The sequence below is a fragment of the Chiloscyllium plagiosum genome, chromosome 12 (genome assembly GCF_004010195.1).
Source record: "Chiloscyllium plagiosum isolate BGI_BamShark_2017 chromosome 12, ASM401019v2, whole genome shotgun sequence".
In the NCBI taxonomy this organism is placed as follows: domain Eukaryota; kingdom Metazoa; phylum Chordata; class Chondrichthyes; order Orectolobiformes; family Hemiscylliidae; genus Chiloscyllium; species Chiloscyllium plagiosum.
Window position 1 is genome coordinate 11005818 of NC_057721.1, and position 14095 is coordinate 11019912.

The 14095-nt window shown below is 43.1% G+C and overlaps 1 protein-coding gene across 3 annotated transcripts in view; it reads right to left on the reverse strand.

Annotated features, from left to right (window-relative positions):
* The window catches only part of LOC122554976 (rho GTPase-activating protein 6), a 527729-nt gene that overhangs the window by 65815 nt on the left and 447819 nt on the right, over positions 1 to 14095 (reverse strand). For all 3 annotated transcript variants that reach the window (XM_043700459.1, XM_043700460.1, XM_043700461.1), the window contains exon 4: positions 2739 to 2995. In XM_043700459.1, coding sequence (XP_043556394.1) covers positions 2739 to 2995 — 257 coding nt within the window. The remainder of the gene's footprint in view (positions 1 to 2738; positions 2996 to 14095) is intronic.

The following is a 14095-nucleotide window of genomic DNA, read 5'->3' on the forward strand; positions in this document are numbered from 1 at the left end:
GCCCCTCAGGTTCATTTTTATTCTTTCCCCTATAACCTTAAACTGATGTCCTCTAATCCTTGATTCCCCAACCTTGTGAAAAAGACTGAGTACATCACCATATCCATCCTTTTCACGATCTTATACACCTTCATAACGTTCACCCCTCAGTTTCCTACACACTAAAGAAAAAAAGTCCTAGCTTGTCAAACCTCTCCCTATAACTCAGACTGTTGAGCCCTGGCAACATCACTGTAAATTTCTTCTGCACTCTTTCCAGTTTAATAACATCTTTCCTATAGCAAGGTGACCAAAACTGAACACAAGGATTCATTCCCATTTGCTCTCTGAAGTGTCGTAACAAGCCAGATGTTCAGTTTATATTTGCTACAAATCATAGGGACACAAACAGGCATCCAATATCATATTTTCAGGATAACTAGTCAAAATACTGAACTGAAACTGAGAATTTCTAAAAAATCTTCACCAGCTTGGTAATAGTGGTCCTGTGTCATTGAAATCACAGTACAAAGTGCACTTAGTGCTCACAGCTGTCACTGTTAAGGAGTGCAGTTTCATGTCTGTTGAAAGTAGCAATTTACATTTATTTCAAAATAACTGATGGGCATTCCAAAGTCAAGCTTATTGCATTAGGTCTCTCAGTAAGTATATCTTCAGCTATCCTCACTATCATAGCATTTAACCTGAGAACATAAAGACATTATCCTCTCTCTCACCTTGGATCACTTGAAGCACAACATACAATTGGAAGTAAGCACCTCCATTGTAAACTAATAGCTTAATACTAGCCCAGACACTTGCGTGCCTCAAGAACATTTTGTTTCTATATGATAGCTTTAATAAAACGTCTGCTGGATTCTTCAATAACACAATATTAATACACAGATTATGTTACGGGAAATAACAAACATTCTGTATCAAGCAAAATATCCTGCTGGGGGCAAACTTAGACCATAGGTCAGAGAAGAAATGATGCCATCTCCTTTACTTCTTTGTTTTTCTACTTTCATGCTAAGATGACTGTCATGTTGAATTTTTAATTTTTCAAGTTCTGTAACTAAGATTTTGTCCTTAGGTACTAGACAGACTGTTTCATAGATTGAACACTCATTCACTGGAAACATGTTTCTGCAGAACAGTTGCAATTAGCAAAACAAAAATCATATGGTAGCTACAGATGACGCCACACGGTGACATTGCACACTTTTCACTGTACTCCGTACTTGATATGTGACACCTAAAATCTAAATCTTAAAGATCTTGGTCGTGTGGTTATCTATCACTAAAACCAACAACTTTGCTGATTTCTCTGTTTCACAAGTGTTTGATGATCAAAGCGTTTTACCCCATTCCTCCCCCATTGTAGATTCCTGTCAAAGCTTGTGCAACGTATGTTTACTGACACACTCTCTCCTGTGCCTTCATTGAGATTTGCCAATAAATCAAGCTTACTGCACTTTAAAAATTGTTAACAAAGAAACTAATCTTCAAAATCAAATCCAATTCCTGGCCTAGCTATCTATTCAGCTACCAAAGGCATCTGACAACATATTTCTTGATTATGACCTCCAAATAACTTAGATGACTGGATCAGTACTAGGAATAAGATGAAAAAAGTGTATAAAACAAGAGAGTTTAGATATATATACACTCCTGAAAAGTTAACACTCAAGATATTTGAGGTGAAGTACAAATCAGACCTCTTCACCAAAATAAGTAACTTGGATTTGGATGGCATCTTTAACACTTAATTGCATTTGAATAAATAAAATTAATCCAAATTAAACCTCCTACCTAGACAGGCTGTTTCATAGATTGAACACTCATTCACTGGAAACATGTTTCTGCAGATCAGTTGCAATTAGCAAAACAAAAATCATATGGTAGCTACAGACAGACAGCTGCTGTTTGGAAGTGTAAACTGACAGTCAAACACAGATTGTCATCTCAAATATAAATTGTGAAGCTTATATCCAGAAATTATCTATATTAGTAGAAATTAGCTTCCTTTCCTGACTGCACCACATTAGCCATATTGTATAATGGATCATTGGCTTCAGTGATCAGATTTGAAAATGGGAAAAATGAAACACAAATTTGCAGAAGTCCTAGATTTCACTCGAACTCAGCGCCGCCTTCCTAACCTGCAATCTTCTTCCTGACCTCTCCACCCCCACCCCACTCCGGCCTATCACCCTCACCTTGACCTCCTTCCACCTATCACATTTCCAACGCCCCTCCCCCAAGTCCCTCCTCCCTACCTTTTATCTTAGCCTGCTGGACACACTTTTCTCATTCCTGAAGAAGGGCTCATGCCCGAAACGTCGAGTCTCCTGCTCCTTGGATGCTGCCTGACCTGCTGTGCTTTTCCAGCAACACATTTTCAGCTCTGATCTCCAGCATCTGCAGTCCTCACTTTCTCCTCCTAGATTTCACTATCAACCTTTCTCAATTGACAAATGTTATCTTGGAAAACTATCCATTCTGAATACAAAAGCAACCATGCAAATTCTTTCACTCTGTTGCCGCATACTGCTGTGCCTGTAAACAGTTTAGCCAAAGAGTATACTTAATTAATAATCAATATTAATAGTAAGCTTGCAAGAAGTTTTAAATTTTGACATATTCCTGTCAGATTATTATTAGCATAAATATATGAGACACACAAGAATGGAAGCTTTTTACAACAACATACAGGACAAACTTTGGCAAGATGGTAACTAATGTTAATATATTACCCGTCTTCTCACACGTGGGACAGCTTCAGGCGTGTTTGGTGATGTTGGCTCATTTAAAGTTTCTGAGGTTGAGCTGAGAGATGAATTGCTGCTTGAGAGTTCTTTATTCTGTCTTCTGGTTCCAAATGGCAAGATTGATGCCACCAGGTCTGAACTGTCTTTCTGCTCCTCTTTCAGAGCATCCTGCTTTTGCTTATGGGCTCGATCATTGACAATCACTTGAGACAATGGCATAGCAAAAGCATGCGGTGCGAATTCTGTTGATACATAAACACATTTAATTAACAAGGCCAAATCAATTTCTTTCTCAGATTAAGTATTGCAACATAGTGTGTGGACACAAGTGGGACTGATTGTATTGAGTGACTCAATCTCATTGTTCTGTATGTTTTAATTAATATGGAAAAAAAGTTATAATTCAAACCACTTTTCACCACATGCAGCACTACTTCAGTCTAAGGTTAGAGAAACTGAAACAGTATGTGTACACAAGGCATGCAAATCCCCAATGTTACAAGATAGTTTACATTACAACACTGCTAAGACCACTATTGCACAAACAGATACTCGTCAGCAAGAGCCAACTTCTATTAAAATGGCAAATGTTTGGCTTAGTGGTGACATTCCCATATCAGGGTCTTAAAATGCAGGCTTCTGATCACATTCCAGATTATCCTCATGAGTAGAATATTGAGCCCCATTCTGAATTCTGCTTCAGTCTCCAAGAAAGTATTTGTTTCTATTGTACATGTTCATGATGAAGAAGTTATTTTGTGCAGTCACTGTTGAAAGGGAAGCAAACTTAACAAAGTTGTTATTTGGATAGCTGTCTTTTGACAAATATTAAACTTAAACTCCAGCTGCCCTCTTGGAGATAGCAACCAGTTTATATTCAGCAAGGTCCTACAAACATCAATAAATGACCAGATAATCTATATTAGTAGTATTGGTTTGAGTATAACTATTGACCAAGATACTGCGAAGAACATCTCTGCTGGTCTTCAAGATAATGTCATGAGATCTTTCATGTTTACGTGAGGTTTGACAGTTAATATCTTATCCAAAAGTTGGGACTTCCAATAGTGCAGCAATTCAACCTAAGAGAATGATTATGCACTTGTTAATGCAAAGCATTTTCCAACACCCCCACCACCACCCAAGCCTCGCACCCCCGCCACCCCCAACACCACCGGTTGTCCCCTCCCCATTGCCAATTGTCCAAATAGCACATCCTTATCAGCACTAATAGAAGATATTGAAATGCACGTTGACACCTCAGGCTGAATTTTCCTTGTCCCTGAACAACATAGGCAATGGCAAGTCAGTTGAGAAAATAAGGCAAAATTGAAACAAATGAGATTCTCAATGTCGGGGGTCAAAAAAATCTGGCTTTAAATTCAGGGTTTGAACAGCAAGATGCAAATCTTGCTCGCATGTGGCGAGAGGCTTATTTGCATGCATTAACATCTCATTAGTACCTTATCACACCTCATTTTTATACAATTTTCTATTCTTGCAAACAGCAGGGAGAAACTACATAACGACAATTCCTGATAAGAAAGTGAAATGATGGACCTAGTCGTTCCAAATCCTCCAGAACTCCATCTTGGAGTCCCCATGTCTCAGATGACATTTTATGGGCAGCGTCTGCTTGCATTCACTCATTTTCAGAGGTTGGCATTTGACCTGTACCAAGCTTACTGCATCACACCATGGCACATCTCCAACCCACTTAGAATGCAGTTCTCTCTTTCAATGCTGTACTTTGGTATACACCAACATCTTTTATTGTAATGCTGTTGCTAGGCCATTCTGCATACAGGAATAGGTTCCCACCTCATGCCATGTCTAGATTCCCCTGATTGTCCTCAGTACCCATGCAACTGGTCATGGCCAGATTGGTCTAACCACGCTAGCATAAAGTTTCCTTTTTATGGCCTGAGGGTTCTTGGTCAGTTCCACCTAGTCAAGCTGGTATTACTCTCTGATCACTGACTCCTGATAGCCCACTGTCAGCGACAGGATGACCAGCGGGCTGGTAAGGAAGGTGAACATGGAACTATTAACTGCAGAACACATTGGAGGAGCTCAAAGATAGATTACACAGGTTGGAGAATTGTGAAACCCCTGTTCAAGTCTCCAGTGGACTGATGGAAAAGAGTCAAGGGGAACATCAAGCGGTTCTCCTTCCTCAAAAAAGGTGGTGTTCAGATGGCGAGACAGAGAAAAGAGAAGCGAGGAAAAAAGAGAAGCGAGAAAAAAAAGAGGAAAGGAAGAGGAAGAGGAAGAAAAGAGAAAGAAGAGAAGGGGAGAGAAGAGAGAAGAACTAGAAAAAACTGTCCAAATTCCAGAAAAGCATGCAGAGCCTACTCCTGTTGCAGACAATGGAGGCTGGTTTTGCCTCTGAGGCCTCAAAGATAATCTTCCAGTTTGGGATTCGGACCATTGAGCAAGATGAGACGTGCTTGCGTTTCTTCTTCCAGAAAGTAGACAGGGAGAGCTCTAGGATAAGCAACCTGAAGAAAGAAGATAGCTTGGTAACATCATCTCAGTCCGACATCCTGAGAATTAGCAAATCCTTTTATTCCAGACTCTATGACATGAAGCCCACAGACGGCGCAGCCTCCCAGTTGTTCCTGTCCTGTATTACAGAGGTCTTAGACGACAGCACATGGGAGAGGCTGAACCAGTCGATATGTCTGGATGAGCTAACCAAGGCCCTCAAATCCGTTAAAAAAGGGTAAAACTCCCAGAAGTGAGGGCTTACTGGCCAAATTGTATCCAAATTTATGGGACTTGATTGGCCAGGACCTGCTGGAGATGTACAACAGTATGTTTTTGGCAGTAGCATATGTAAATCCATGAGAAAAGGTATCATCACGATCGTCATCTACAAGTGGAAGGAGGAAAGGGAGGATATTAGAAACTGACAATTTCACTGTTGAATGTGGATTATAACAGTGTCTAAAAGTCAATGCTAACCAGGTCAGGCCTGCTCTGAGATCAGCGATTCACCATGAACAAACCTGTGCTTTACTGGGCAGGATGAACTTGGAGAGTGTTGCACTCCTCAAGGATACGATCGCCAATGTTCAGGACACGGGGGTGGTCATCTGCCTCATCAGCCTGGACAAAGAGAAGGTCTTTGACAGGATATCACATACCTACATGAGGGCTGTCCCGTCCAATACGTGCTTTGGGAGGGGAATCAAAAATTGGATCTGACTGCTCTACACAAACAGTTTGTGCAGTCTCAATCCTTGGGTGGGAATCAGAAAGCTTCCCGAGCAGATCCGGAGTTGGGCAGGACTGCCCTCTCTCTCCTGCCTTGCTTGTGTGTTGTAATAGAGTCTTTTGCAGAGTCTATCAGGAAGGATGCAAACTTGAGAGAGGTGACTATTCCAGGCAGCAGAGGCCTGCACGTCAAAGCCTCCCTGTACATGGGTGACGTCATTGAGGACTGATCCGTTATCTCCTTTACCATCAAGGCAGATTACCTCAAAGTGCTGTGGATATGGTTTCGAGGGGCCGGGGCATGTGCCAAAACCTGGGAGGAGTGAATCACCAGTGAGGCAGAAACTGGGCAAATGGGAGCACCTTGCCCTCTGCATTGCCAGTAAAAACCTGGTCTTCAGGTGTGAGGCACTCTCTGTTGGTCTGGTCCTTTCCCCAAACCTGTGCCACTACAGTCACCCAAGCCATCTTCCACTTCATCTGAAGGTCAACAATGGACCGTGTCCACAGGGACACTATGTACAAAACTCTGGATAAGGGGAAGAAAGATGTATCCAACACCGCCCTCCTCCTGATGACCACTTTTGTGTGCAGCTGCATCAAACTGTGCATCAACCCTCAGTATGCAAACACCAAGTGTCAGTACACAACGAGGTTCCACTGTCCCCAGTGTTATAAAGGATGGGACTGGCCTGTTGCTGTGGAATGCTCCAATTAAACCTCTTCCTATCATCAACCCTTCATAAAGAAATATGCAAAGGACTGGAAGTCCATCAAGCATTGGTCAGCACGTAATATCCTCGAGATGCTGCGGGATAAGGAAAGAGTTGGTCCTGTCATGTGTTCCCTGAGCAGTCTATCAAAAATCATTTGGCAGAATGCCTCATCACTAGAACTTTCCAACAAGCACCTTAGCTGGTGGGGAGGTGGTCACTATATTAGTCTATATATTAATCAAATATATAATTATATATTCAACCCTTCATGTATGCTCTGCCGTCAAATGCAGCCCTCATGGTGGCTGCGCTGGTGAAGAGACTGTCATACATCTCCTTCTGGAATGTGCCTTTGGAAAGGTCAGGAGAGAAATGCAGTGGTTCTTGTCAAGGTTCATCCCGAGCAGATCCGTAACGCAGAACTCTGCTCTATGGGCTGTTCCCCAGGACACACATCAAGACAAACACATTCTGTGCCTAGAGGACCATCAAATCTGTGAAAGATGCCCTATCTCTGCCTGGCGCTTGTTGGTCTTCCATGTAAAGAATTGCTCTTGACCGAGTGTTTCAGATTGGGACATTCCAAGGTCCAGGACTATGTGCTGAGGGATGGACTAAAGCTTGGGACAGCTGCAGCCAAGACAGTGTTGAAAAACCAACATTTTAAGGTCTTTCTGCCAAAGGACAAAGGGGGTCCGTTCAGTTCTCAGACCCTCTCTTTGCCTCAGAATGAATGGAAATACTTTCCTGCACAAATAGGAAATGCCTTTGGTATTTGCAACTGCAGGAAATGTTAAATTCCAATGCTTGTTCTTTGTTGATTTTCAAAGAGTGTACAGACCTGTTTTAAAATCGTAGAATCTCTACAGTGTGGAAGCAGGTCATTCAGCCGGTCAAGTCCACACCAGCCCACTCAGTCTCATCCCCTCCACCCTCTTCCTGTAAACCATGGCCAATCCACCTAACCTGCATGTCTTTGCACTGTGGGAGGAAACCTACACAAACACAGGGAGAATGTGTAAACTCTACCCCAGAGTGGAATCGAACCCAGGCGTTTTGATGCAGTAGAGTTAACCACTGAGCCTCTATGACACCTTTAGTATCTGTGTACCTCCCACAAAGAATTTTTATGAATAAAGTACAGCTTTGCAACAAAAGAACTTTACAAATGCGAGCTTCTGTGTGAAATTGTGTCACTCATGCCATCTATGAGTCCTCAAAACTTTACACCCTTTTTGTTTCCCTCCTACTACATGTACCAAGAAGCGCTATTTGTAGCTGGCAGCATTTGAACTGATGCACTGCTGGGCTTTAAGTATGGAGCCCGTGGTGGAAATCATGCAAAATCTCAGCAGTGGCAAATACTTTCACTGGAGAATACACAATGGTGTGAGCATAGTGCTGTACAGATGTGATGCATACATTATGAGGTGAGCAGCAGGGAACTGAGAGACAACTTGCTTGAGACACATCAAGTTCCCAAAATTGACATTTCACTTGTTTTGGCAAGTTCAACAATGTTCAACCATCCGCATACACAATCTCATTCATTTTTGTCCTTGATATGTGCGTGGACGATTCAAGTTTTTTAAAAATTTACTCATGGAATAAGGGCATCATTAGCTAGGCTGACATTTATTGCCTACCCCAGAGGGTAGTTAAGAGTCATTGCTTCGGGTCTGGAGTCACATGCAGTCCAGACCAGGTAAGGATGGCAGTTTCCTTTCCTGAAGGACATTGGTGAACCAGATGGGCTTTCTCAACAATTGACAATAGTTTGATGGTTATCAATACACTCTGGATTACTTTTTCAAATCTAACTCGAATTCTTCCATGGTAGGATTCAAACTCGGGTCCCCAGAACATTGCCTGGGTCTTGGGATTAACAGTCCAGTAATAATACTGCTACACCATTGCCTCACCAATAACTGAAGAATGTTTTTGTTCAGGTTTCCATGATCATTGATCGCTATTTTATTTTCAAAAAACAAACTGTTGGAACTGCCATCAATTGTCAATGAAGTATAGAGCAATTATAACATAGAACCCCTACTGTGAAACAATCATCTGAAAAACAATAGTAGCAATTCATTTGTCATTTGACAAAGGCCTGTAAATTGTGGTCAATAGGTACCAGCTAAACAAGACATTTATCAAATTAGAACTTAAAACGCATTGCCAAAAAAAATCTTTAAAGTTGGCCAGACTGATGTTTTTATCATTACAAAAACGCACATGGAATTTGAAGGTAGTCTTAAACATAAAAATCTATTTTTGTCTTAATACAGTATCTCAGTGAAAAAAGTAGAAACTTCCATTTATATTAAATGCCTTTCACAAGCACATCTCAAAGTGGAAAGTGAAGTACATTATAATGTAGCCACTATCATGATGGAGGAAATGTGGCAGAAAGATCTGACAGCGTTCAAATAATCCAGTTTTACTCGTGTTGTCAAGTAAAGACAAAAATTGTCTGGAACAGTTTTTTTAAAAAGGATTCGTTCGCGGGATGTGGCAGGATCAGCACGAATTGTTTATCCCTCAAAGCTCTTGAAGTGTGAGGTGTGCTGCCTTCCTGCACCAATGCAGTCCATTTGGTGTAGGTACATCAACAATTCTAGTGAAAGAATGTTCCAAGATTTTACCCAGTAATGACGAGACAGCAATATGTTTTCACATTAGAATATGACATGACTTGGAGGGGATTTGGCAGTTCATGGTCACACCCTCACAGTCCTGCTTCTCTGGATTTCCTAGGTGGTAGGGAAATGAACAGAACTTGCATGCTCTTTTTTGAAATAGTGCAATAGAACCTTTTACGTCCAGCTGAAAGAGCAGATGCTACCTTGGCTTGATGGCTCTTCTGAAAGACACTACCTCTGACAACACAGCACTGAAGTCTGAGCCTAGATAAGGCTTTCAAGTTTCTGAAGTGAGATTTAAATTTATAACTTCTTTAAACCATTTATGACTTTCTTACTTTTAAGAGGAAAATGACAGATCACCTTGAGAGAGGTAATACTGGCTAGTTCAGAGCTTCATATTCAGGAGCAGTTATCTTTGTGTGTTCCTTATGCAGCTTATAGGAGAAATCAGAACACTTGCAATAATGGCACCAAAACAGAATGTCGGCATGTGCAAAGGTTGGAGAGAAAATAAGTCTAATAATCAGATTTCATTTGCCAGAGGACATATCATATATAAACAAGGTGTAATCGTGCGATGTGGTCAGATCTGATACAGTTATGTCCTTGGAATCAACTTGAAGGAAATTTACTGGTTCCAGATTTGAGAGAAAAAAAAGCAGCAATGAATTATATTTTCAAAATATGCATACAGCTACATTAGCCAATTATTTCCTTTCATTGTGAGGTTTTGTTAACTTGACTTCACGATTCATACTCCACTAGATCCTTATTGGTAATTTTTCCGATTGTGTTCCCACTTTGATCTGTAGATTCATTATCTCTTCAGTTATGTTTTGATTCTCTCCAATATATAAATTCATCAAATTAGCCTATGTGACACATATATCCCATAATGATACTGAAGTGTAATGAATGAAATAAGTAAATAACTAACTTATCAGATCAAGAAACGAGACAGGTACAATGAAGCTTCCTTTGCAGAAACTTATCCCAACTTATCAAATCAACATTACAGTGATAGTGACCACAAAGAGCTGATTTGAACTGAGTGGAACACTTGGCTCCATAGGTAATTGAGGAAAGTCCACTGAATTGTGACATGCATTCTGATTTGGACAAGAACACTTTTCTACAAAAAAAGTAATTCACGTGATCCTAATAATTTTTCTATGTTATGAGCCAGTGCATTATCAGAAATAAATATACTTGCTTATAGAAAGTCTCAAACGTTCCACGGTTGGTAAGATATATTCAAATCCCTCCACAATGCTGTTTATAAAATCACACTGAAAAAGGTCACACTATATTTTCATAATTTGTTAGGTCAGAGTTATGTTTCAAATAGACTACACGTGCCTAGTCACTACATGTTGATTAGATTAGATTCCCTACAGTGTGGAAACAGGCCATTTAGCCCAACAAGTCCACACCGACCCATTGAAGAGTGACCCACCCAGACCCAATCCCCTACAATTCCCTCTGACTAGTGTACCTAACACTATGGGCAATTTAGCATGGCCAATTCATCTGACCTGCACATTTTTGGATTGTGGGAGGAAACTGAAGCACCCGGAGGAAACCCACGGGGAGAATGTGCAAACTCCACACAGACAGTCGCCCAAGGCGGGAATCAAATCCAGGTCCTTGGTGCTGTGAGGCAGCAGTGCTAACATATAACCTGAACAATGGGAGGGGGAGTTAAAGTGTTCGGCCACGGGCCGGTTGGGTTGGTGCGGGTGTCCCAGAGGTGTTCTCTGAAACGTTCCACAAGTAGGCGGCCTGTCTCCCTTACTTGCAGACCTATCACCCTCACCTTAACCTCCTTCCACCTATCGCATTCCCAACGCCCCTCCCCCAAGTCCCTCCTCCTCACTTTTTATTTTAGCCTGCCTGGCACACCTTCCTCATTCCTGAAGAAGGGCTTATGCCCGAAACGTCGATTCTCCTGTTCCTTGGATGCTGCCTGACCTGCTGCGTTTTTCCAGCAACACATTTTTCAGCTCTGATCTCCAGCATCTGCAGTCCTCACTTTCCACAATTTGCTCATGCCTTGTTTGCGAGATTGCAACTTCCCTATCGTCAACATACTTGTTCAGAACCATTGTTCCTACCCGAACCTTAAATGTCACTGGACCTGACCTTATGCCAACTATCCCTCTTTCCCATGCAAGGCCATTCCAATGGTGCCTACACCAAACTTCGTCCCCTGAAGTGAACCACCTCTCTCACTTGGCAGAGTCTTATGTCCAGCATGTTGACCATGCACAGCCAGGTCTAGAAAGATCAGATTTAACCTGGTGCAGAATTTTCTCCCCACTAGTAACTCGGCTAGAGCTACCCATGTAGGTTCATGAGGGAATGGTCTCATAATCAAGTAGGAACTGGGATAGTTTGGTATCCAGTGTAGATGTAGGCTGGTTCTTTAAGCCTGCCTTCAAAGTTAGGAGTCCTCTTTCTGGATGATGGATGGAATGGCACTGTCCTTATATGTTGAATGCCAGTTGCCTTTAGGAAATACTCAAATTCCCTGCTGGCAAATGATGGCCTGCAATCTGTGACCAACATATTTGAGAGCCCACGGATTGCAAAAGATGTGTGCGATTTTTCATCGTCGCCCCAGTGTTTAACGAATGAACCCTATGCATTTCCAACCCCATCGAGTTGGCATTCACAATGACTAAGAACACTAACTACACAGGTCCTCTGATGGGCTCAATGTGTAACTGAATCCAGGGTTTACCTGGCCATTCCCACGAATGTGGGGGAACGGCATGCGGTAATTTTTGTCCTTGTTGGCACTCTGGACTCTGGGCCAACCAATGCAGCTTTGTCAGCATCCAATTCTGGCCGCCCCACAATGTCTCACCAACATCTTCATTTTGGAAACCCCCGGATGACCCTGCTGGAGTTCAGCCAGAATCTGGTGGCAACCTTTGCTCAGGACAATCACTCTTGCTCCCAAGAATAACATGCCCTCCTCTACTGCAATTCTGGTTGTAACTGCACTTTGGCTTCCCCCATCACCACCAGTTGTTTCAGTTCTGCTAGGACCAGATTTGTGTACAAAACGTGATAGTATCAGCTGTGACTGGAAGTGTGTCCAGTAAATTTAAAACCATTAGACTCTTCCAGTAGCAGTACCACTGGCGGTGTACCTGCTAGCAGGAGACAGGTCAATCAATGCTGTGTATGGTACTGCCTTGTTCTCTTTAAGTAGACCTAACAGGGTTTGTGGTTCGTTATTATTACAAGCTTACTACTGGTGTAACTTCCTGACCGCCCAATTATGACCACCCAACTTGCCTTCTCTATCTGGGTATATTTACGTCCTACATTAGCCGAAGTCTTGGATGCATACGCTATTGAGTGTTCCGCTCCGTTGGGCCACCTATGAGCCAATACTATGCCCCCAATGCCATACGGGGAGGCATTGCATGTCAATACCAGATCTCACTTGGGATCATAATGTGCCAACACCTTAAAGGATGATAGCTGTTTCTTCACTTCCCTGAGAGCAATGGCTTGCAAATGTGACTATTTAGAAAGCTGACCCTGCCTGGGAGAAATATCTAAGGAGAAAGTGAGGTCTGCAGATGTTGGACATCAGAGTCGAGAATGTGTTGCTGGAAAATCACAGCAGGTCGAGCAGCATCAAGATGCTGGAGCCCTTCATAGGAATGAGGCCGAGAGCATCAGGGGTGGAGGGATAAATGGGAGAGGGGTGGGGCTGGGGAGAAGGTAGCTAAGTGTGTAATAGGTGGATGGAGGTGGGGGCAAATGTGATAGGTTGGAGAGGAGAGTAGAGCAGATAGGTGGGAAGGAAGATTGAACAGGTGTCTTGGTTTAAAAAAAAACTTATCCCTCTACGGTCCCAGATTAATGAATTCGACACACACTGTGACCTTGAACGTTTCTTCTGCCGCCTCCACCTCCTTGCCTAGTTTTTTTAACCAAGACACCTGCCCATCCACCAAAGACCCCTTTTCCCACCTCCAACACACCCATGCTGGCCTGCTACCCACCCTTGACTTCTTCATTTCAAACTGCCGCCGTGACATCAACCGCCTCAACTTGTCCAACCGCCTCACCCACTCCAACCTCTTGCCCTCACAATGTGCAGTCCTCCACTCCCTCCACTCCAACCCCAACCTCACCATCAAACCAGCAGACAAAGGGGCTGCAATGGAAGTTTGGTGCACTGACCTCTACACAGCTGAAGCCAGGCGCCAACTCCAAGACACCTCCTCTTACTGCCCGCTCGACCATGACCTCACCTCACATCACCAAACCATCAGCTCCCAGACCATCCACAACCTCATCACCTCAGGGGATCTCTCACCCTCAGGAACACCGCACCACCCAATTCTATTTCCTACCCAAGACCCACAAGTCTGACTACTCTGGCTGACCTATTGTCTCAGCCTGCTCCTGCCCCAAACTCATCTCCACCTACCACGATACTGTCCTATCCCCCTGGTGCAGGAACTCCCCATATATGTTTGGGGCACCACCCACACCCTCCACCGCCTCCAAGACTTCCGTTTCCCCGGCCCCCAACACCGTGGGCGGCACGGTGGCACAGTGGTTAGCACTGCTGCCTCACAGCGCCAGAGACCTGGGTTCAATTCCTGCCTCAGGCCACTGACTGTGTGGAGTTTGCATGTTCTCCCCGTGTCTGCATGGGTTTCCTCCGGGTGCTCCGGTTTCCTCCCACAGTCCAAAGATGTGCAGGTCAGGTGAATTGGCCATGCTAAATTGC